At 37.1% G+C, this 25,703-nt stretch overlaps 1 protein-coding gene across 1 annotated transcript in view; it reads right to left on the reverse strand.

The window, feature by feature from the left end:
* Window positions 1-15,083: 15,083 nt before the first annotated feature.
* LOC107758092 (C-Jun-amino-terminal kinase-interacting protein 4-like) overlaps window positions 15,084-25,703 on the reverse strand; it is a 29,748-nt gene continuing 19,128 nt past the window's right edge. The window contains exons 18-29 of the mRNA XM_016575749.1: window positions 24,166-24,387; window positions 21,309-21,492; window positions 21,100-21,222; window positions 20,391-20,471; window positions 20,131-20,198; window positions 19,895-20,043; window positions 19,581-19,752; window positions 18,671-18,784; window positions 18,499-18,531; window positions 17,973-18,149; window positions 17,576-17,692; window positions 15,084-15,568 (exon numbers count right to left, since the gene is read on the reverse strand). Of these exons, the coding sequence (XP_016431235.1) occupies window positions 15,435-15,568; window positions 17,576-17,692; window positions 17,973-18,149; window positions 18,499-18,531; window positions 18,671-18,784; window positions 19,581-19,752; window positions 19,895-20,043; window positions 20,131-20,198; window positions 20,391-20,471; window positions 21,100-21,222; window positions 21,309-21,492; window positions 24,166-24,387 (1,574 nt within the window). The 3' untranslated portion in view covers window positions 15,084-15,434. The remainder of the gene's footprint in view (window positions 15,569-17,575; window positions 17,693-17,972; window positions 18,150-18,498; window positions 18,532-18,670; window positions 18,785-19,580; window positions 19,753-19,894; window positions 20,044-20,130; window positions 20,199-20,390; window positions 20,472-21,099; window positions 21,223-21,308; window positions 21,493-24,165; window positions 24,388-25,703) is intronic.

The raw sequence follows: 25,703 nt of genomic DNA on the forward strand, positions 1-25,703 counted from the left end.
CTGCCTGCGATTCAAAGCGAGCTTCCCTCCGCATCCCATGGGGTCTGATTCCCCTCCACGTGTCAAACGGCAGGATTTCATTGTGTTTTCTGATTATGAAAAGGCAACCGGCATTTAAGGCCACTTCAGATCTGTCTGTAAGACAAAGGATGATGGCAGACTAATCGGATGTCTTGCAATCACACAGCAGTGTCAAAACTGCTTTTGTTTTGATTTTGTCACACTTTTTGGCTCTTTTGAGCTCTTGTGATGTGCGACCTCAGAAAAAAGCATCACATCTGTTAGCGGTCAAATCAAAGACGCAGAAGTAAAACACAAATCCACAGTTGTTTTCTGTACGCCTGGAGTATGAGTCATCACAGCAACGCTTCAAAAGCACAATTGCATTTTCTATTTCGGTCATTGCGACAAATTACCAAACAGGGAAAATGTAAATGAACTGTTGAACTATGAATATGAACTAATCAGAGGACAGTGGAGAAGAATAATGTGTGTAATTAGGAAATTAATCATTCGGAGGCTCATTCTGAGGCTTTTTGTGTAAATTAGCAAGGGAAGGATTGTTGCAAGGAAATCAGGACAAACTATTTTCAATGTTGTCCCAATCAGACCCACTTTTTTAAACACTCTCAGAAAAAAAGTACAAAACTGTCACTGGGCCGGTATCCTTTCAAAAGGTACAAGTTGGGTTCTTTTAAAGTACTAATATGTACCTTTAAAGGGATAGTTAACCCAAAAATGAAAATTAACCCATGATTTACTCAACCTCAAGCCATCCTATATGTGTATATGACTTTTTTCTTTCATACAAATACAATCAATTCAATTCAATTCAATTCAAGTTTATTTGTATAGCGCTTTTCACGATACAAATCGTTGCAAAGCAGTTATATTAAAAAATGTCTTTGCTCTTCCAAGATTTGTAATGGCAGTGAATGGTGGTCGAGATTTTGAAGCCCAAAAACATGCATCCATCCATCATGAACAGTGCTTCACACGGCTCCGGGGGGAGAATAAAGGTCTTCTGAAGCGAAGCAATACGTTTGTATAAGAAAACTATCCATCTTTAAAACTTAATGAACAATAATCTCTAGCTTCCGCTAACTGTGTTCATGAGTGGCATCCCAGCATTATTCTTCTGAGATGTCCTTTGATTAGTTCTTATTTACAGTTCATTTACATTTTCACTGTTTGGTAATATGGACTACTTTTATGAATTTTTTATAGTGCATTTTGGAGCTTGACATTATTAACATGCATTTTTGTTGTTTGGAAAAGAGCGGCTTGGACATTATTCCTAACGTCTCATTTTGTATTTTATGGAAGAAATAATAATATATACTACCATTCAAAAGTTTGGGGTTATTAAGATTTTTTAAAGAAATTAATACTTTTATTCAGCAATGATGCATTAAATTGATTAAAAGTGGCAGTAAAGACATTTATAATATCTAATCTAATATATTTACAATGTAATAATTTATGATTGATGTATATATGATTAATTAATGTATGATTTATAATATAAATCAAAACATTTCTATTTCAAATAAATGATGTTGTTCTGAGCATTCTATTCATGAAAGAATCCTGAAAAAAATGTATCACAGTTTCCATAAAAATATGAAGCAGCACAACTGTTTTCAACCTTGATAATAATCAGATATGTTTATTGAGCAGCAAACCAGCATATCAGAATGATTTCTGAAGGATCATGTGACACTGAAGATTATGCTGAAAATTCAGCTTTGCATCACAAATTACATTTTAAAATATATTAAAATAGAAAACAGATATTTTAAATTGAAATATATTTCACAATATTACGGTTTTTACTTTATTTTTGATCAAATAAATGCATCTTTGGTGAGCATAAGAGATTTTTCTCAAAAACAATCAAATAAAAATCCCCAAACTTTTGAACGATAGTGTGGCAGTATGCAAATTATGACAATTTGTAATTTTTGGAACCATCTTTTTAACTTGTATTGAACCCAGAACATTCCTTTAACAAAAGGTTAGTGGTGTTTGGTTTTATTGTGTTGGGACAGTGGCAGTGTGGACTAACAGACGCAGGTGCTGGTCGTTGTGTCTGTCGAGAGGCCCAGTTCAGTCAAGGTTGAGCTAATCACTCTGTCGCTGCCTTCTGGCACCGTGATGAGTCATAGAGCCTCTCAAAATCGGACCAATCACAGCACATCGACAGGAGAATCTCTCGCACTTGCTCAGCGACGTGCTGCTGTTTGGCCGCTGTCCAAGGTGCTGAAATCACAAACGGTGAAAGCCAGAACAATGCTGACGTAGACACAGAAAGCTCACCATCGCACATCACATTAACTCAGGTGGAAAATAAGAACCTGTGCTGTGCTTATTTCCAACACAGATGCAAACTAGTTGGATATCAAGTTTGGGGTTAAAGGTAGGCTCACGTATGGCTTATGATAATTAATAATAAAGGTAGATAGTCAGTCAGATTTTCTTGATCTATTTTCCCTTAAGAGAAAAATGTTTTAAAATCTTTTATATGCTCAAAAATATGTTATATAATAAAATTGTGATAAATTAAAAAATACAAGTAAATATTAAAATTAATATTAAAATAAAATACACTACCGTTCAAAATTTAGAGTTTGTAAGATTTTTTATGTTTTTGAAAGAAGCATCGTATGCTCACCAAGGCTGCATTTATCTTATCATATAGACAGTAAAAACAGCAATATTGTGAAATATTATTACAAGTAAAAATAGCTGTTTTCTATTTGAATATATTTTAAACCATAATTTATTCCTGTGATGTCAAAGCTGAATTTTCAGCATCATTACTAAGGTCTTCAGTGTCACATAATCCTTCAGAAATTATTCTGAATTGCTGATTTGATGCTCAGGAAACATTATTTATTATTATTATCAATGTTGGAAACAGTAGTGCTGATTCAAATTTTTGTGGAAACTGATACATTTTTTTCAGGATTCTTTTAAGTGAATAGTTCCCCTAAAACTGATTTTATTTATTTATTTATTATAATTTTTCTAAACCCATTTGCTGTCATTTTTTCTTTGATTAATCTTTTCCATAACTGCCTCAAAAAATAAAAAATAAAGCACAACATTTCACGTTTTCTTAAGACATACAATAGTTTTATGTGGGGAACACACCAAAATGTAAGTAATTTACTAAAAATCTTCCCCTCTGTTTTAAATATTGTATATTTTGAAAACTCTCAAAAATAAATCTCTGTTTTCCACATACATCTAATGCAGGTTTCAAGTGACGGGATGGTGCAAGTAACGACCAAATTTTCCAGCTAAATTATTCCTTTAACGGGGCTCTGCTACAATTTCCAGGACTCTTATGAGACACAAATAAACTTGTGATCTGCCATATGAAATGAATCCTGAAATGTGCAAACAGATGCTAATAGTGTCGAGCTGCAGTGGTCAGTGAACTCTGAAGGACCGTCTCTGACACATGGTTAATGAAGCATGTGTTTTCATGCCTCTGAGATCAGAGGAGCTCATCTAACACACACACACACACGGTCTCTCTCAGCTTCTAGCCCACTCACTATGTAAAATTCAAAGCAGGTGAGCAGAAGGCCCCACAGAAAACGTGTTTACCCAGCCTGTGACGCACATCAGAGCGAGAGAGAGCGAGCAGCATGGTGCTGATGGAATGAGGAGGAGGAGACAAATGGGAATATGGAAAGAGAAAGAGAGAGATGCTGTGAAAGCCAACACACTGATCCATGAAACAGGATACAGAGAGCACAGGTGCTGAGTTACAGTGATAAATTAAACACAGAGTTTCCTGATGCACCTGTCTCTCATTTCCAAAAATATTTACTTTCTTGTTTTCATGTCCCTGTATATCTTGTGCATCTGCATTATAAAAGATTATACTATGGGGCTGTTGAATGCTTGAATCTGATTGGCTGACAAGTGTTCGAAGGTTTGCAATTATTTTCAAGGAGATGCACGGTAAAGTAGTTCCAGGCATTCCCATGTCCCTATCACTTCGCCAAATGATTTCAGTTATTTCAAAGGTCAGCCTAAAACAGCAAAAGAAACAAAACCCACAACGACGCTGACCAAGCAAATAAATAGCCTAAACAATAGGATAAAAGTGACAAATTACTTCCATAAATGTAATTTGCCACAAAATTATGTTTTATTATGTAGCCTACGGAAAGCAGATCTTTTTCCCGTAATCTCTCCCTGGCAAACGCACACATATGGTACGGACACGTGTTGTCAGCACTACTTTGACGATATTATCAGTTAGGCAACTTAAAAGCTACATGACATTTCTCACTAGCGATGTAAAAACGCCACTTTTCTTAAAACAGATGAACAGTTTTGCTACTAGTAGAGACGCTGCTGCCAAATGCTCTTGAGAGATGCACAGACTCGGGTAATTCACACATGCTTATTCTCTCTCTCTAAAACAGCATTAATAACTGCATTAGTCTTCTATCAATGGCTCAAGCCTCCATTACTAGGTCTAAAATGATGTTTTGGAATTAGCAAAGGAAGCGTGCGATGAGAAGCATAACAAATTAGTACACACAGGGCTTAACATCAACTTTTTGCTCACTAGCCATTGTGGCTAGAAGTTGTCCAAAATTACTAGCTACTCAGCATTTTCACTGGCCACAATTCTGTTGTTGGGAAATAACGTTTTATATGACTGTAGTTACTGCATACTAAAATTTATTTAAATCAATTTCCCGGTCATTTTTTTTTTTTTTTGCTGATTTAAAGGCCATTTTTCTAACTGTATTAACATACATTCTAACATAAAAGTATTAAATGTATGCGTCATCTTTCATATCAGATTTTTACATTTTATATTTAATAGGACAATATAGGGCCGTTACCAATCAAATGAAATCAGTATTAACAAAACCTATCTTTCCACTGCAGAAGAAACAGCGGCATTTAGATGCATTTACAAAGACATTTTAATGAAGCTGAAATGTAGCATGAATGCATTTACACTGCAAAATGATAACAGCATAAATAATGTTATGAGCTTGGAGTTTAAAATCAGTTATAAAATGCTCAAACTGATTGAAATTTCAGTCAGATTGAAAGGGGTGGAATAAACCTTTTCATGAACTGAGCAAACAAAAAATTACACCATGTAAACGAGCTGATCTGATTACTTAGAGTGGACGTCCTACCGCGGCGGCAAAATCAAACTGGAGTGCGATGGAGACAAACATATTGATCAGTATTTTAAAAGAACAGAACCTAATTGAACGACTGGATGGTTCTGGTCTTCCAAGGAGGGAGGGGTAGAAAATTGATGCTTCTTAGGGGCCATTCACCTAAATGTGTCTCCTGGCGGAAAACAAAGACTTTTTAAGATGAAAATGACATGAAATTACCATTATAACCAGTAGATGGCAGCAGAGGATCACTCATTAGCTCAGTTGCCATTTCAACTAGTCCTTAGTTTTTTCACGTCTTGCTTTTGGGTTTATTATAAAATGATTATTGTAACACACTTTAGTACCTTTACTGTACTGAAGTATAAAGTATATCAACTGCAGGAAGTCACAAAGTCTCATTTAAAAAATAACTAAGCCCAGACACCAACAACCTAGAAGAGTTAATTATTTAAATACTTAACTAGTTAACTACAAATTAAACAAAGTTAATTATTAATGGTATAACAATTAAATAATAATGCATTCAATATTTTTAGATTTAATATAAAAACTACATTCTTTTAAGTTTTATCTTTAACTGTAGAAGCTGCTAAATACATTCAGCCAATATAGACTTGTTACTCTGAATTTACTCTAAATCACTTAATGCACAGGTTTATTTTTGACATCGGCTTTTCCGATAGTTCGTTCCATCCATTGCTGCAGTTATCGCTGTTAATCATATAGCAATGACTCATGGAACAATTTAGCGAATTCACTCACATTAGTCATTCCTGAAACAGTATACGGTAGTATACAGTATGGTCCTCTCAGACAAGCAAAAAAGCTTTTCTTTAAATTACGAATGGATTATGTACAGAAAGGGCGCTCTCCTTATAGCACAGCTGATTTTGACAGTTGACCGGAAATGACTGAGCTGGCTTATCTAAAACCAGGAAGTAACCGTGCATATAGTCCATTATCCCTTACTTTTCAACCTGAGAGTAAAAAATAAAACCGTACTTTATTTCAACTTATATGTCACAGTGGTGAGTTTGTCGCAATAAAAGAAATCCAACGCAAATCCCTTTTTCAGTGGTCCTACTTTTCAACCCCTGCCCTTCAAACACATAAGAGCATTTTTTTTTACAATCTAATCAATTCTAAATACATAAAGTCCTGCCCTGTTTTATTCTTTTTGAATACCCGTTTCACTTGAAAGTACATTACATTATTAAAGCAAAACAGGTTCTGAATGCCTTAGCGGTTCACTTGGCAGCCATATTTGTTCTGCCTGTTTTATAATAGAGTAGGGTTACAGACTGTTCCAGTCCTGACTGCTCCGTCACAAATGTCGTGCTACTAACGTCAGGACTGATTCAACACAACAACTGTTTCACCCGTGCGGTGCGTCTGCAAGGATTGCTTAACCTCGCTGATGGAATCTCTGGTACTCAAAATAGCTCTAAAACACTTCCCTGGTGTGGGACAAAAGTGTACCAAGAGTCCCATAGTTCCTCAGATGCTTTCTTGAGGGGTCAAGACCTTATACATTTCGTTCTCCTCCAGGGTAGAATGAAGGTGGTTTGTTGAGGACGTCAGGAAACATGTGACTGGTTTTAGAGTCAAACGCATGTTCTGACACGTTTCACTCGAATGAGCACATTCTGTACCTTTGTGGTGACTTCTAAGACAACTACCACTATTACTTTTGCAATAGTTACGGTTTGGGATTTCAACAAACCCTTTATCCTAGGGGTTAAACTTTGTTGATTAACCCATCCTACACCGTTCATGCTACATTCATGAAAGACACCACAAATTATGCCTGTTGTGCTACTACTTTTTTTCATGATCAAATTCATAGCAGCACACCAAAATCCTCTCAGAAACCCTTAGTAATTACCTAGCAACTACCATTCAGTACACCTAGCAACCACAAAGCAACACACACAAAATGATTGTCCATGGCAATCACTCAGAACACCCTAGCAGCATGGCAACTCTCTAGCAACCATATATGATTTTAATTTTTTTCCGAAAACCAGCATAACAACTCCTTGGCAACAACTCAGAACACCCTAGTAACCACATAACACATTTAAAATTACTCAGAGGACCTTAGCAACAGCATAACAACTCCATGGCAACAACTCAGAACACCCTAGTAACCACATAACACACTTAAAATTACTCAGAGGACCTTAGCAACAGCATAACAACTCCATGGCAACAACTCAGAACACCCTAGTAACCACATAACATGCTTAAAATTACTCAGAGGACCTTAGCAATAGCATAACAACTACCTAGCAACCAAAATGCACTTAAAATTATTCAGAAAACCTTAGCAATAGCATAACTCCCTGAAAATGGCTCACTACACCCTAGCAACCACAGTTTTGCACAGGCAAGCAACACTTATTTTTCATTAAATGTGAGAATCAACCTGGCTTTTTTTATTCTGTCTTAGTTCTGGTAGTCTGCTTGTGCTCTTAGGGAAGTGTTGTGTACTTTTGACCTGTCAAAATCACGGAGCAGATCTGCTGGAATTTTAACGTCCCGCGACAGGTTTTGTTCTAGAGAAACATCTCGGCTGCTCTTGTTCTAGTTTTGTGCTCTGCAAGCCCCTCTGTGGTTATAAGCACTGTTCTCCAGGCATTTCCCCAGAGACTGTCAGGATAAATTTAGGAGCGCCTTTGTGAGCCGAGCGAAAAAACATGCTGAGTACACACATACACACACACACACTCACTTTCTACCTCTAAATTTGGAGGACTGCAGTGCAGGGATATTAAAAAGCCTGAATCATTACAGCCTTCAGAGGCCTTGATAAATTACAGACACATCACAGGGCGGATGGGTCAACGGATGGGCAGTAATGAGAGGAATAACAAACTGACTTCAAACTCACTTTTACTTCATTAACAGCCCACTGAAACCACATACAGACTGAGCAGAGACGCGCAGATGCTTTATACCTTGTTAAAGGAATAATTCTGGCATCATTTACTCTCGCTCATGTCAATCTGAACCTGTAGGAGATTGTGGAACATGAAAAGAGATGTTTTGAAGAATGTTCAAGCTGCTCCTTTTTAGGGGTTGCACAGACTTATTGGCTAGTCCACTTTAAAGCTCTGCCATGATGCTTTAAAGGGCACCTATTTACAATATGTAATATAAGTCTCAGGTGTCCCAAGAATGTGTCCATGAAGTTTCAGCTCAAAATACCACAAAGATAATTTATTATATCATTTTGAATATGCCTATTTTGAGTGGAAGCAGAAACAGGCTGTTTTCATGCATGTCTCTTTAAATGCAAGCCCTACAGGCCTATTTTCCAGAATAGGCTGTGCCTTTACAGCTCGTACCTCAGATACTCTGCTAAAAAAACATCTGCTTGGGTTTGATTATCATGTCTATTCTGCTGAAATCATGCATTTTAAACCATATTAGTTCAAACTTCTGATATACGTTTTTCAGAGCGCACACATCCTAAGCATGCACACAGTAAGCAGCATGTGAGTACTAAAAATGTCTTACTCTTTTTGAGTACTCTTTCATGTCTTATTGCGCTTAAACTGTCAAATACACACAAGTTTACATTAAACACACATAAGTTACAAAAACACAATCGGTTATATCTGGGAAAGAAATTGCATGTTTATATTAGATGTAATATACAGTATCTATACTGCCGTCTACGCTGTTAATGTGACCCAAACAATAAAATAAAAACATAAAATCACTCAATGCTCTGAACTGAAAACTTATATAGATTTAATAAAAGGACATTTCTTACTTGAATGCTGCTTTTAAAAGCTCTATTGTGAAGATCAACTTGGCGGATTGTGTGCGGCTCACTCAGGGCGGGGTCTCAGTCAACAGTCATGGGCGGGGCTTGTAAAATGTGATGTCACATTTTACAGATTGTGTGAACCGCTTGTTCTGAGACACTGCTTATGATTTATAGGGATAAAAAAAACGAGGGGTGGATTTTTATCATTATAGGGTGGTTGACGTCAGTGCCAAATCTGCTCTCGCGTGTCTATGAACCAAACACAACATGCCAATTTTTAATATGCAGAAGGGTGAATGACAATTTTGAAAACCATGTGAGCAAATGAGGACAGACTTTTAATTAATGCATGAACTGTTCCTTTATGAAATGCCCTTTTATAACCTTTTAAAGAAGCTGCTTTTATTTAAATCAACCTAAAATGTATGTTGTTTTAAGGTGGTGCTTTAAAATAAAATTTGTTAAGATAAATATAATAATAATGTTATTAAAGCGACAGTACACCCAAAAATACAAAATTCTGTCATCATTTACTCACCCTCAAGTTGTTCCAAACCTGTATGTGTTTCTAACTGTTTCTAACTGTTGAGAAGAACACAAAAGAAGATACTTTGTAGAATGTTTGTAAATAAACAGTTAACGGTAGCCAATGAATTCCCATTAAAAGTCGATGGCTACCATTAACAGGTTTGGAACAAGTAGACAGAATTTTCATTATTGGGTGAACTATCCCTTTAAATGTTTCTACAGTAAGAATATGGGCAACAAATGGACAGCCGTGCAAGCGATGATAAACAAAGCACTGGGCAACACTTCGGCTGTTATATGTGTGTGTATAAATATAGAGATACCAATGCAATGAACAAACCTTTCACACTCTTCTCCCTCACACATGTGCTCGTGATCCTGGCCAGACACACTAACACCTCACCTAAATATACAGCACACAAAAGCACATGGTCAGTAGCGGCGCTTCTATGTTTAGATGGCTCTCCTGATGGAACGTCCTGCGGTGAGCAGGGGAAGGACGTCCCCTCATAGCCCTCGTAATCCTAAACTTTACATGCACCGTTTGTTGCACTCGCACAGCTCCTGTGATTCATAATTCCCGATTCAGCCGCAGGGAAACCCTGACATTTGCCTGGACGCCGGCCATGTTAGCGCTGCCCTTTGACCCGTGTCCTACTAATTTGAAATGATACTTTTTGCACGCTCTGTAGCAGGACATACTCAAACCCTTGTGAAAGAGAAGTGTGCTTAATTGTACTGGATGTGTACTTCAAATCTTAAAAGCATATTTTTTTAAAACTGCACTTGCAGATAATATAACATTAACAAAATAAAAGGCCACTTTTATCATTACATTTCTTGACACACTTAAGTACACTTTTAATAAGTGCATTTTGTAATAAAGTATACATTAATTAATTGCTTTAACAATCTTTTGACATGCTCAAAAGACGCATGCTTGTTTTGATATGCTGACTAACACAAAGCACAAATAAAATACTTGATTTAATTTTAACTGTAGTTAAACTGGTTGGAAACGTTAACCATATTTCAAAGACAATAGATGTAATTATGAAATTACATTTAAAGATGCATTTAAGTCCTACTTAAGTGGGTCAAAAAGCAATCTTATGTTCAACTAACTGCATTAAACCATAATAAATGCTAATTTAATTGCAATTCCTTTATTACATTCAAAGTACATTATTTTAAAGTATACTAGTAACACTTCAATAAGGTCTCATTAGTTAATTAACACTAGTTAATACATTAGTTAACATGAACTAACTATGAGCAATATACATTATACAGCATTAATTAACCTTTGCTAATGTTATATAGGTAATAAAAAAAACGTATTCATTGTTCATTTTAGTTCACACTGCATTAATGTTAACATACAGTAGGCTACGTTTGATTTTAAAAATGAATTACTAAGAAATTAAGATAACTAAGATTAATGAATGCTGTAGGCTATAAGTTTCAGGTTAACTAATGTAGTTAACTAATGTTAGCAAATGAAACCTTCTTGTAAAGTGCTACCAGTGACTTCAGTCTACAAGCACTCTCAAAAACTCCCATTATAATCAATGAAGCTGTTTACATTGTGAAACGAATCTCTTACTTACATCTGCACTTTTCTGATGAGAGAATTCGCCAGAGAGCAGAATTCAGGGAGAGCGACCAATGAACAAAACACCAGCATTTCAGCGATGACTCATCTGGACGCCTCTGATTGGCCACTGCATTCATCAACCCAACAGAATCGTGTGTGATGTGATCGCGCTGTAAAAACACGTTTCGCCAACCAAAGCGGGAACGTAGATTTGAATTTAGATTCTAATGATGTGCCGCATTGAACGTTCTAATCACACCAGTGTGATCGTATTAAATACATATGTAAACGGTATTATTCGGGTATTTTTGTCTTTTAGAAACTGCATTCAAAATCCACTTGGCTCGAAAATCTGAGGGGGCACTTGCCCTCTGGTAATAAGTGCTCTTTTTTTGTATGCTAAAAGTGTACTTCATTTTCACAAGGAAACCCAAGGACCGTGTGTGCTTGGCGTACATTTGAAGCGTGCAACGTCTTAACACGGTCTAAATCACATTAAAAGATTATATTACTCAGGTACACACTTGGTACTTTCTAACCTTGAGCTTAAGAAACTGAAAGATGTTAAATAACTGTGTAGCTGCTGAAAGGCCTGGAGACATTATGAAATCAAATCACACATTGTAAATTCTTGCAAAAAAAAAAATAAGTGACCTTACCTTGGTAACCAGATGGTAAAACTAAGTAAAACCAAAGACCTGAATGATTGCCATATTCATATACTATGTTAATAATGGAATATTGTTAATTATGTTTAACAATAATTTAAAAATTTTATTTTTAAAAAATTGTGTTACGTGTTTAAAACGGCATTTTGATGAGTTTGCAAACGATATTAAAATGAACAGCTAAAATATGATCACAATAAAAAAAAAATTACGGAGGTGTGGGATTCTGTCCTCTAAGTGTGTGAGTAGGTAGCTGAGCAGACAAACACACACACACACACAGAAGAGCCTCCGAGAGCATCTGGCTCTCTTATGTAAGCGCTGCAGCTCTGTTTATGTCGATCTCTCTCTCTGTTCCCATCAAGCACGTGTTGCTCTGGGCCTGCGGGAACAGTGCAGCGCTGCCACCTGCTGGACAAACGCAGTATGGTGTTTTAGCTATATTATACAGATCAGCGACGTAAACAGTACGAAATATGCAGTGTTGGGGGTAACGCATTACAAGTAACGCGAGTTACGTAATCAGATTACTTTTTCAAGTAACTAGTAAAGTAACGCATTACTTTTTAATTTACAAGAGAATATCGGAGTTACTTTTTCAAATAAGAAAATGTCTATTGTTCAATTTTATAAATGATTAATTTATAAATGTTTTAACTAGGCCGACATTTAAAACATGAATTAAATAAACAGTTAGAAATTTTTCCGTTCATTTGCCCATTTAAAAACAAATTTATTTCCATTTTGTTTTCTATTTTTTATGGTATGACTCCTAGTCCTCCATATGAATATATACTGACAATATATTCTATATTGTCAGTATATTGAATACTGACAATACAGAAAAGTCTATGAAATAATTACCAATATTAATATAATTATTACCAAAAATAGATTTTAAACATTTAATTTACTTTATATATTTACTTATTTATTTTAATTACAAATGAGAAAACCTGGATTATCTAGTTTAGTTGAAAATTAACTAATTTTCAACTTCAAAAATTGAGTTTAATATTTCCCCGAACATATTGAGACATTTAATTTGGGACATGAAATTAAAGTAATGCGTAACAGGAAAGACTACAGAAATGGTTTGAATGGATCATTAAAAAGACAAACCTTTTTGTGAATGAGACATCACAACGTGAACATGTGAACGCAGAGAATAAAATCAATACAGAAGGTGCATTCCCCATGAAATTGTGTTTAATAGAGTTTAAAAATAAGGCTATGATGCAGTTTTAGCAAACTTTTGACAAGAAAAACACAGTAATGACAAGCTGTGGCACACACACAGCCAGTCCAGTAAGATTTAAGGGAAATAGCGACAACACACACACTCACATCCAAACGCGGTAATATTTCTTAATCGTCTCCACACACACTCGCACATATACACACAACCACCCAAAAAGGTGGCGATAAACAAAGTTGAACGAACAAACTGCAGTGTACTTTAAAAAAAAACATGCATAGCTTAATACAATAAACGTGTATTTCCGAATGACCCACGGAGGTTATGCGGTCTAATACGGTCAACATTATTAGTCAGTTCCTTCAACATGAAAACATCGCTTCTTAAAGGTGTCTGATGTAAAACAAAACAATATCGTCCTTGTTCACAAACATGTAAAAAGTTACATTCTGATCCGCAACGTTCCTTGTGAAAATAAATACTTGGAATGGCAACGACAATGATATAAAGATTCCCTTTATGTGTCAGAATTGAAAAAAAACAGACCGAATGCGCCCAAACCCGACCCATTTGCACATAAAAAGTCAAATATCATGTTGCATTGGTTTCAACAGACATCTACAATAAAAGTGTCGTACGGACCAGATACAAAAAGAGCGCAAATCTCTGATTAGAATTAGAAAACTCAACACACTCGAACCCAAACCTGGGACATACAGTACAGACAAAACCGACATTAATTATCTGAGATGCTTAGTGCTGAAGCAAACAAAACGAAATCTGACACAATACAAATCATTTATTATACAATCCCTGTCAATTTTTTTTAACTAACATTATTTTGTCCGTTTCTGTCCATTCAAGAGAATCACAGAACAGCGGAAAGCCTTGGCAATGCAAAATATTCGACAACTAGGCTGTTTAGTGTTTGTTATTTGTTCTACGTTTCATCCTTTGGTAAAAGGGCGGATCTTCTCAACTGCTATAAACACTACCGCATGTTGTTCTTTCCAGAAATGAGGTATGTCTACTGTACGTTCGGTACTGTCTTTAAAGTGCCAGCAAGCTCTAGCGTGAGGGAAGCCTGAATTACTAGAGCTCCGGGGCTCCGCATAGGAATGATACAGGCAGGGTTGCCAGGTTTTCACAAGAAAACTCACCCAATCGCTACTCAAAACTAGACCTATCGCGTTTCGAGGGGGTCCCCAGTTAATAATCGCATTCAGGGGATAAATATCATGTTATTGGAGTCGCTTAAACCCGCGGACATGAAAAACAACCCGCGGAAACAGTGTCAAAGTAGCCCAATTCCGCGGGAAAACCGCGGATTTGGCAACACTACAGGACTCATGCAAGCGCCAAATACACGCGTACAGACGCACAACACCATGCCGTAAGGTGCCGAGACACCGCTCACCAGATCTACGCAGTACAGATAGCAAAAATAGCTCTCTGAGTTTCTATATACATGAACTACACGATGCTACCACTGCCATAGTGCACAGAGAAACCTCCGATCAGTTCTGTGAAGAACAAAAACACAAAAATCATCTCAAGCAGCTTACATAAAGAAAAAACATTTCCCTAAAGTAATGTTGTAATGTAAACGGGTAAAGGAGTAGTTCACCCAAAAATGAAAATTTGCTCAAAATGTACTCATCCATGATGTAGATTAGTTTGTTTCTTCATCAGAACAGATTTGGAGACTTTCAGCATTACATCACTCGCTCACCAATGGATCCTCTGCAGTGAATGGGTGCCGTCAGAATGAGAGTCCAAACAGCTGATAAAAACACAACAATAATGTAATCCACACCACTCCAGTCCATCAGTTAATGTCTTGTGAAGCTGCAACGTCAAACTGTTGCTTCTGACCAAAATACGGGCCCATAATCCATGATAACACTTTGAAGACAACTTTTTCCATTGAAAAAAAAAAAACAATATTTTGGATATTATGGATGGATATTAGGTCTTGTATTTTGACCAGAAGCAATGGTTTAAAGTTTTATCAGCTGTTTGGACTCTCATTCTGACGGCACCCATTCACTGCAGAGGATCCATTGGTGAACAAGTGATGCAATGATAAATTTCACCAAATCTGTTCTGATGAAGAGAAAAACTCATCTACATCTTGGATGGCCTGAAGAGGAGTACATTTTCAGCAAATCTTCATTTATTTCTTTAAAACCTTTAGCACAGGATTTTCATATAATTGCAATATAGTTGTGGACGGCTTCAAGTCAATGTTTTGTTCCTTCATTTCAACACAGATCTATTTTCTGTCAATGCCAGATTCATATATAACAGTAAAATTAAATAAACATCTAAGCACAAATATTAGAACTCATTGTGGTGTAGGTATTAAAAACAACACTATTAATAATAATAATAATACTATCTGCATTAATAAGAAAAGTAGTATGTTGTAAAATAATAAGCCCATGTGGGTTGACCTAGAGTTCTTGGTTGAACCTGCAGCAGTGATTTATCAGTCACTGTCTAAAGCAACCTGCCAGACTATAACATAACTGCGCTCAGGTTTGGCAGGAGCCGACTGCAGCTTCAAAGTGGGTTCAGCTGATTCATCATCTTCATCTCGACCCAAACCACCATCCTCATCACCTGAGAGAGGAAAAAGAGAGGCGCTATTATAACGTCCTGTCAGTAGACTATGTAGTTTCACTTTAAAAACTGGAGAAATAAATTAATGTTTTCAAAAGGTATGTCTGCAATATTATTGGTTAATATTATTTTCCCTCATACATGCAACCTTAAATACATCAGCAGAAAAGTCTATTAAAAGCTTTGATTAAAGATACTGACAACAAGCATTCGTCCCATTAGAATAATCTGCATTCATTTTGCACATGAATCGTGAACGCTGACAAATATTAAGAACAGAAATGGTGTTCATTTTGATGTCTTGTCGTCTGTCTATTTTTTCATCCACTTCTATGAAAACCCATTCAGTTTTAATTTAGTTTTTAGTGATTATTTTCCACCATATTTCTGAATATGGATATTTAAACACTGAACATTACCTATGTAAATCTCTACATTGGATTCAAATGCAAACCTACAGATGTTAAAAAAAAATCTAGTTTCATACACAATGTAAATTAACTGCCCTATATTCCATTAACAGCCTTTTTTACTTTCAGACAAGTTCACAATGACACACCACCGTTCAAAAGTTTTCAAAATATTTTTTCAAAGAAAATAAATTAATACTAGTATTTAGCAAAGATTGTTCAAAAATGACAGTAAAGACATTTATAATGTTACAAAAGATTTCTATTTCAAATAAATGCTGTTTTTTAAGCTTTCTATTCAACAAATAATCCTGAGAAAAAAAACGAAAAAAAAAACCATGCATTCAACAAAAACATCAAGGAACACAACTGTTTTCAACAATAATAAGAATAAATGTTTAGGGCTGCAAAACGATTAATTGCATTCAAAATAAAAGTTTATGTTTACATACTATGTGTGTGTACTGCGTATATTTATTATGTATATATACACACAGGTGCATCTCAATAAATTAGAATGTCGTGGAAAAGTTAATTTATTTCAGTAATTCAACTCAAATTGTGAAACTCGTGTATTAAATAAGTTCAATGCACACAGACTGAAGTAGTTTAAGTCTTTGGTTCTTTCTTTTGTGATGATTTTGGCTCACATTTAACAAAAACCCACCAACTCACTATCTCAACAAATTAGAATACTCCATAAGACCAATAAAAAAAAACATTTTTAATGAATTGTTGGCCTTCTGGAAAGTATGTTAATTTACTGTACATGTACTCAATACTTAGTAGGGGCTCCTTTTGCTTTAATTACTGCCCCAATTCGGCGTGGCATGGAGGTGATCAGTTTGTGGCACTACTGAGGTGGTATGGAAGCCCAGGTTTCTTTGACAGTGGCCTTCAGCTCATCTGCATTTTTTGGTCTCTTGTTCCTCATTTTCCTCTTGACAATACCCCATAGATTCTCTATGGGGTTCAGGTCTGGTGAGTTTGCTGGCCAGTAAAGCACACCAACACCATGGTCATTTAACCAACTTTTGGTGCTTTTGGCAGTGTGAGCAGGTGCCAAATCCTGCTGGAAAATGAAATCAGCATCTTCAAAAAGCTGGTCAGCAGAAGGAAGCATGAAGTGCTCCAAAATTTATTGGTAAACGGGTGCAGTGACGTTGGTTTTCTGTATGTGTGTGTATTTATATATACACATAATAAATATACACGGTACACACACATAGTATGTAAACAAACTTTTATTTTGAATGCGATTAATCGTTTTGCAGCCCTAGAAATGTTTCTTAAGCAGCAAATCAGTATATTTTTATGATTTCTGAAGGATCATGTGATGCTGAAGACTGGAGTAATGACGCTGAAAATCCAGCTTTGCATCACAGGAATAAATTACATTTCAGCATATATTAAAATAGAAAATAGTTATTTTAAATTGTAATAATATTTCACAATATTCATTTTTACTGTCATTTTGAATATGAATGTGACAGGAGCCCTTTATGAATGAACTGCAGAATGTGCACAATTACATGTTTACATTATGAAACATGCAGAAATGCCATCTGCTGGAGACATGTCTTACTGAAGCTCTTACCGATCCTAAAGTCGATGTATCCCTCTCCTCCGCTCATGATGAGCATACTCTTGCCGTCTGGGGCTGAAGAGTCGGAGTTCTCAGTCGTACCTTCAGCTCCGGGCACAATAACCTGACCTGAAGCACATCGTTTACACGTTAGCACAGATTTGCACTCCACCAGCCATTATATCAAACACCACCGCTTTAAAACAATATGCTCAACACATTCTGTAGGAGCCAGTGTATGAGTAACCACACAGTTGCTGGTCCCCATTGACCTCTAAAGTATCAGGTTTGGACAACTTACAAAATCATGCTCTAAACCAGACCTTTCGTGAAGCTGACTTCATCAATCATGAGGCCTCCCCATCAGTCTCTATAATCAATACTGAGGCATTGTGTTACTATGTCTTACCTGGAACAGTAGCGAAGAATTTAACGGCGTCTCTGTGGCCGTGGAAGCAGAGCTGAGCGTGTGCCATGGAGCTGTAGGGTACATACGAACCCGTCACTGCACCATCCACAGTGTCATCGCCGTACACTCGCACCGCCCCACCTGGACGACAGGCGATCGCTCCTACAGTCTTATGAGCTGCTGGGGAAACAAAAAGATGCTTAACCATAAGTGTGAGTGTCTAAAGCGTTTAATAGAGCACCAAAGACACAGTATCTCGCAGAGCAAATGCCTGTCAAATTCAATTGCGAAATTACTGGGAGACACTCATTAATATTAAAGCATTAAAGCAAATTTTGGCTAGATGCAGATTCACTGTTGATCAGCCCAGAAAGATGGAAAAACAGTCAAGAGAGTGGAAGATCTGAGAGGAATTAAGAACTTGTAGATGAAATATTGAACAAAGCTGAGCAAGATGCAGCAAAGAAGCAAAGCAAGACAGGTTTGTCTCAGAATTAGCCTGCTGTCAACAGTGTTTCCCACTCACCCCTCTGACCTAGATATCCACACTGACCTACAGCTACAGGAGACAAGAAAGACAAGAAAAAGGAAAACAGGAGGGGAAAAACAGAGAGAAGTGGCCAAAGAGACTGAAACTAATGCTGCCTTCTACATCAAATACTGATGTACGCGTGTTTGCGTGTGTGATATTGGCTTACAGTCTGATAAAGGGATGGAGATGATGACACCATTTCCTGTTCCCACCCACAGCCGGTTACAGGAAACCATCAGAGCCGTGATCCTCACAAAAGAGAAGCCCAGTTTTCCCGTTCCTGTTAAAGACACGAGCAAGTGCATTCAATTGTTTATTTATTCAAAAGCGTAATATAAAAGAGCTCAAATCTTATTTCTTGTATTTTGCCAACATACACCAACATTCAAAGGTTTGGGCTCAGTAACACTTTTTTTTTTTTTTTTTTTAAGAAATTAATACTTTGATTTAGCGAGGATACATTAATTTGATAAAAAGTGACAGCAAAGGCATTTATAATGTAACAAAAGATTTATATTTCAAACAAATGCTGTTCTTTTAACTTTCTATTCATCAAAGATTCCTGAAAGGTTTCCAAAAAAAAAAAAATCAGTTTTCAAAATTGGTAATAATAATAATAGATGTTTCCTGAGCAGCAAATCAGCATATTAGAATGATTTCTGAAGGATCATGTGACACTGAAGACTGGAGTAATGATGCTGAAAATTCAGCTTTGCCATCACAGGAATACATTACATTTTAACATATATTAAAATAGAAATAGACAGTTATGTTCAAATTGTAATAATGTTTCACAATATTTATGTTTTTTTATCATATAAATGCAGACAAAAATATATTTTAAAATCTTACTGACCCCAAAATCTTGTACAGAAGGAAGTATGTGACATAAGGGTGAACAAATGATGACATTTTTTTTGTAAACTAACCATCTAAATTGCACAACTTCCCTCTCAGAGCTGTGCAATTATAGAGAATTTACTCTTCTGGATAATATAATATAATAATATCATATCATATATCATATGAGAGGTTGTCCCCATGAACCTAAAACCATATATTCACAGTATTCTCACCTAACATTTTGCTGACATAAGGTTCAATGTCCACGTCCTGGAGATGCTGGAAGGTGTGAGCGTGGAAGAGGCGGAGGGTGGAGTCTAGCCGGATGGACACCCAGATACCGTCACCCACCCAGGCCAGCTGACGCACCTGACTCTCCTTACGCGGGTGGGCGTCAAAAGACTTCTGTTTCACACAGAGAAAAATCACAACACACTGTAAAGGATCCCGCTTAAGCAATTCCATCAAATTCTATCTAATACGGCATGCAACACATTTCTCAAAATGCAAAAACTAATACAGTGAAGACTAAGACATAATTATGAACCTCTATTTTCATTGCTTTGGGCTGAATCACATAGATCTTGTTTCTGTAGCCGCACCACACTTTATCGTGCACGACGGTCATGCAGCGGATTGAGTGATGCGGCCGGCCGAGGTCCAAGAGGTGGTAGTTGGTTAAATCCCACTGGCTGTCTGTAAAAGCAGAACGAGGATGGTTTTAACAATTAAAGTCAAACTGAGCGGAGTATCTGAATTATTAGTGAACTGACAGTGTCTTACCAAGACCTCTGTGAAAGATGGCCAGTGTACCGTCAGCCAGAGCCACCAAAACACGGCCTTTCACATGTCTGTGTAGAGAAATAATAGTAAAGATCACTAGAACTCATGTTTGCTGCAGTGGTTTCTTTTGATTTCAACGAAATATTGAATGAAAGTGCTACTGAATAAAAGCATAGCTACTTTAACAAGTTACTTTATCATATGGCCGCATAAACTGAAATATTTCAAAAGTTACACTGTATTCTTGAGTTTCAACTTACACAATGTTCAAGATGGAATCCTTCAGCTTGACAGCATGAAGACACTTCCTCCATCGAGCGACAGATGAGTGCACATATAAACTACATGAAAGACATTTGCCAATGAGAAAAGTTAAACTCTCAGATTGCAAAACACTGATTTTGGCAGTTTGTATAGAAGACCTTTCCGTTTTTCTTTGTGTATTTGACAATAATCAAAAAGATCTGGAGATGAAGTTCACGTAGAGTTCCTTCATATAGTGAGACGACAGATGCTGAAAACACCATGAGCGTCACGCATGCTCGAGGATGTGTAGTAAATGAAACCAGCTGCTCATTCTCACAGAGACACACAGAACAGGCAGACTGCATATTTAAAATGAAGTCACAGATGCAAGTTCATATTGCAATTAAAATTGTATTAACTGTGCGGCTCTACTTTTAATTAGTCAGATTCTGTGACATTCTGAGTTGTACAGTATCATTCCGTCAGCGTTTTCTGCATCATGGAAATCAAAGGGCCCTGTTTGACTTACCACAAATTTCAAGTTGACAAAAATACTCCAGGAAACAGGTTGTCAAACTGAGATCGAAAGACAGTATGGCAAATAGAAAAAAAACATACTACTATCCCTGACAGACCTATTTCCTTTCATAAATTATGGTGTTTAACAAAGTCTGTTGTGGCCAGATGCAGTTATATTTGTGTATTTGTGTGTGTGTATCTCACCAGCCGTTCTGAGCCCCCAGCCACATGGTGGGCAGCACGCTGCTCATCCGCTGGATCTCTTCTTTCGCCAGATTCGTCTTTCCACCTGCTGAGGCCGTATCGTCCCTGTCCTGATTGGACTCCCTGACAAGGAACCCAACACCAAGGATGAGTTCCCATCCACATCTGGATATAAATCAGCAGTGATAAAGATACTGTGCCCGGCTCACCTCTGGTTATCGTTGCCTGTTGAAGGCCCAGAAGACTCTGTTCCCAGTGGGTCTGTAAACACGTGCTCCGTGTAGATTCCTGGCTGGCTGGTGTCCTGTCCCGGGCTCTCCTGCTCTTCCTCAGTGGCCTCCATAGCTTCCTCTGCTGCAGGGAGCCCATCTTCACTGGGAGCTCTGGAGAGATCTACAACAAGAGAGACTTCTGTCACGTTTACTTTTAACCCTATAGAGCCTGCTGTATCATATTTAATAATTAAAAAATTCCGCTTTAAATTCTCGAGGTCGTCAAAGCAGGATTGATTCTGATTGGCTGTCAATGTTTTTATCGTTCATCAGCTGGAAAAAATCGTTCTGAAAATGATTCCAACGATATCGTTTCTCTGTGCCTTTAACGTTATAGTTGTGGTGTGGACTCTGCTATTCTTTAATATTGAGAACGATTTTTAGAACTATATCTTTATCGTTATAGTTATCGTCCTTGGTGTGAACGGGGCTTTATCCTGAATAAAACAACTTAATAGCCAGTGTTCTCGATAAATGTAAGTTTTTAATACTGTTTCATGTCACTGGAAAACTTTTGGGGATCGTCTTTAGTGAGAATGCCGGCAAAAAGCATGAAAAAAGCTACAGAGAAGAAAGATGGCGCGGCTCTCCAGGAGGCTGAAAAGAGCGATGAAGCTGGATTAGCGGTGCAAGTTAGCACTGATTTTAAAAAAAAAAGTGAAAGTGACGCGACATGTGGCCAAGTATGGTGACCCATACTAGGAATTAGTGCTCTGCATTTATCCCATCCTTAGTGCACACACACAGCAGTGAACACACACACACTGTGAACACACACCCGGAGCAGTGGGCAGCCATTTTTTGCTGCGGCGCCCGGGGAGCAGTTGGGGGTTCGGTGCCTTGCTCAAGGGCACCTCAGTCGTGGTATTGAAGGTGGGAGAGAGCGCTGCACATTCACTCCCCCCACCTACAATCCCTGCCGGTACGAGATTCGAACCCGCAACCTTTGGGTTACGAGTCCGACTCTCTAACCATTAGGCCACGACTTCCCATTTAAGCCCTGAAACTAGTAAAGTTGTGGAATCTCTGATGGCTAACATCGCAAGGATGATGGACTCTAAACTAGAGCTGATTCTCGAGAAAATTCAGGATGTTTCAAAAGCAGGAAGTACAGCGTACTAACAACCGAGTGGAAGAAGCGGAGCAAAGAATCCTAGTTCTTGAGAATGTGGCCACTGGGGTGAAGGGTCGAGTTGCGCAGATTGAAAAGGTGCTCGCTTCGCTAACGGAGCGATCGGATGATCAGGAAAACAGAGGACGTCGTCGTAACTTGAGGATCATCGGCCTTCCGGAAAAGACAGAGGGTCTGGCTGCGTTTGGAAAAATGGATTGGGGTCTTCTGACTCCTCTGATGGTTACCCCCTTCTATCTTGGTTTTGGGTTACTCATCATTTTTTTGTTTTTGTTTCTTTGGTATGCATGCTTGTATTTGAATGTTTGTAGTTTTGTATATATTTGTGTTCAGATGAAGACCACAGAAGTTTATACTAAGGTTATTTTTTTTTATAAAAAAATAACGACTTTATTCAGCAATTCGTCTCCTCCGCATCACCCTGTAGCGCCATTTTGGAGAGCATCCGCTGGACGTAAACAGCGTATGCTGTTCTGTGTCAGCTGCGTCACGCCGGATCTGTTTCCTACGTTATTGTGATTTGATCTGAACGAAAACAACGTACCCGTGTGACGCAGCTGACACAGAACAGCATACGCCGTTTACGAGATGTCCTTGCTACGTCTCTGGACTTGGGAACATTTCAGTTGCATTGCCGTCTATACAGGGTCAGACAGCTCTCAGATTCCATCAAAAATATATTAATTTGTGTTCTGAAGATGAACAAAGGTCTTATGGGTTTGAAACGACATGAGGATGAGTAATTAATGACAGAATTTTCATTTTTGGTTGAACTAACCCTTTAAGTATTATAAAAGTTGACCAAACTGGGTTCATTCATGGACGCTACTCAAGTGACAATAATTCAGTTATCGCAATATTAAAATCTTAATAGTATGATTTTTTTCTTTAGATGCTGAAAAAGCATTTGATCGGGTTGAGTGGGAGTTTTGTTTTATACACAATTTTTTTGAGGTGGGGGATACTTTTATTCAATGGGTTAAGATTATGTATGATAGTCCAGTAGCAGCAGTTATTACAAACGGTAGGCGTTCTGAGAGTTTTAACTTAGGAAGGGGCACTAGGCAAAAAATCATAAGGCTATTGTAAGAATAAATGAAACTAGTTTTTATGCTTTTAAATAATTAGACATGCTAAAACAGAATTTGGTAACAATAAAACGTAAGGTTGGGCCCTAAACATGTACTTTTTGTTAAACTTTTAATAAATTGAAGTTAAATTGTTTAAGTTTCATTATTGTAATTAATTAGACATGCTTTTTGATTAATAAAATTGAATTTAACCATTAAAAAGGAGTCCAGAAAAAAAAACGGTCGTAATGCTGCTCGTAAGAGTATTTAATTAAATGGATCTCTGATAAACCGCCGACAGTGTCGGAGTGGCATAAAGTAATATTTGATTTTCTTTAATTGGAATATGTTACCTACTGGTCAAAAGGGAAAATGGATGCGTTTTATAAGATATGGACTCCTTTCTTTAAGTATGTAGGTCCCAGGATTTCACATACCTTTTTGCAAAACCTTGGCTTTCTGACTATTATTTAACCGATCAGAAGTTAAACTTCAAACAGCTCATCCAAACAAAATTCAGAGTCTGGACTATTGCTTCTATGAAGAGTTGTCAAAATTACATGACCTCACTGATCTTTAAGAGAGTTCTTACCACTTCCTCTGGCTGGACTCTGTTCTGCTGACTGCTCGTTGGCCCCTGTGCTGCCCGTCTGAGATCCTGTGCTGGACTCTTCAACACTGCAGCCCACCGCTGACACGTCACTCAACGCACCCTCACTGCCCTGAGAGCTGCTGCTGGCCAATAAAGCGTCTGGCCCCGCCTCCAGGTCCTGAGGAATCTCCTCCCCTGCAGGATAGTCTGTCTCCAAGACTCCTGGAAATCACAATAAAATACATAAACAACATTACTGGGATTATTTACATTTAATGCCATTGTCATTAGTTTCCTAAAAGTGAATTGCATTAATGATGTGAAGTATTTCTCCACTCCCATTTCCATTTGATACAAAGACGCCCAATCGCAACGTGTGACAACAAAGGCAAGTGTACATTTATAGAGGCTATTGGATTTGCCACATCAAACATTGACTATACTGCCTTTCAAATGTCTGAAAAATTGCACGCAACAAAACATCTGCGCTCACTTACAGAAATTCAGCTTGATCATTTCAATTTCAAGTGAAACAAAAATATTGTGTTCTAAGTTTCTCTGGTGTCTCAGTCGAAAGCGCTATCTAGTGCCATTTGTCACAGAATCATTAACAATGATCTACAATGAACATGTTCCAAATTAAATATTAAACAACAGGTTCTTAGATTATCTAGTGATTTTTCTAGAAATTTTGAAGTGGGTTTCAGTACAATGTGCGGCTGCACAATTAATTTTCTGGGGAACACAACATGTACCAGGTTTACTTTATTTCCACATTTACATAACGTACAATGTTTTTCTTGAGGCAAGGTTACAGTATTTCACCAGATATTGAAATGAGAAATGTTTATAAACCTGTGGTCAACTAAACATTATTTTACTTTTTACTTTTATTTTGCAGTTTTCTGCCAGAAAGAGGATTTAAATGCTGGGAAGTAAAGAAATAAAGAAACAAAAATATTAGCATTGTAATTTTACTATTGTAGTAAATGAAATTATTAATATAATTGATATTATTTTTTTCAGTACAATTAATTACAATAGTATTATAAAAGTTTTAATTAGTCTTTTACAGTTACAATAAAAAAACTTTTTTTTTTATTTATTGGTTTCCTAAAATGTGTGAATGTAATATGGACTGAGACACTATCACAACTAAAATGAGTTTTGAGCCATATTTCAACAAACAGTCAATGCAAAGAGACTTTTACTCCATTAAGTTTGGACACGTTTTAAAGGGGTCATATGATGCGATTTCAAGTTTTCCTTTCTCTTTGGAGTCTTAGCAGCATCAATATAAAGATGTTTTCATGAAATGTTTATCATAACGCAGCTCAAATCACAATCAGAATGTATGACAAAATCACAATAGAATTTTTTGGCCAAATCACAGTTCTAAAGATATCAATAATCTGTAATAACTGCATTTTGTATTAGTTTATCGAGATGTAATGATAAACTATTTATGCCCATGACTGAAAGAAACATGACAAAGATGAAGTGATAGATTACTGTTACGAGGGGTGTAGATTTCTGAC

This window comes from Sinocyclocheilus rhinocerous, unplaced genomic scaffold (assembly GCF_001515625.1).
Source record: "Sinocyclocheilus rhinocerous isolate Xijiao unplaced genomic scaffold, SAMN03320098_v1.1 scaffold234, whole genome shotgun sequence".
In the NCBI taxonomy this organism is placed as follows: domain Eukaryota; kingdom Metazoa; phylum Chordata; class Actinopteri; order Cypriniformes; family Cyprinidae; genus Sinocyclocheilus; species Sinocyclocheilus rhinocerous.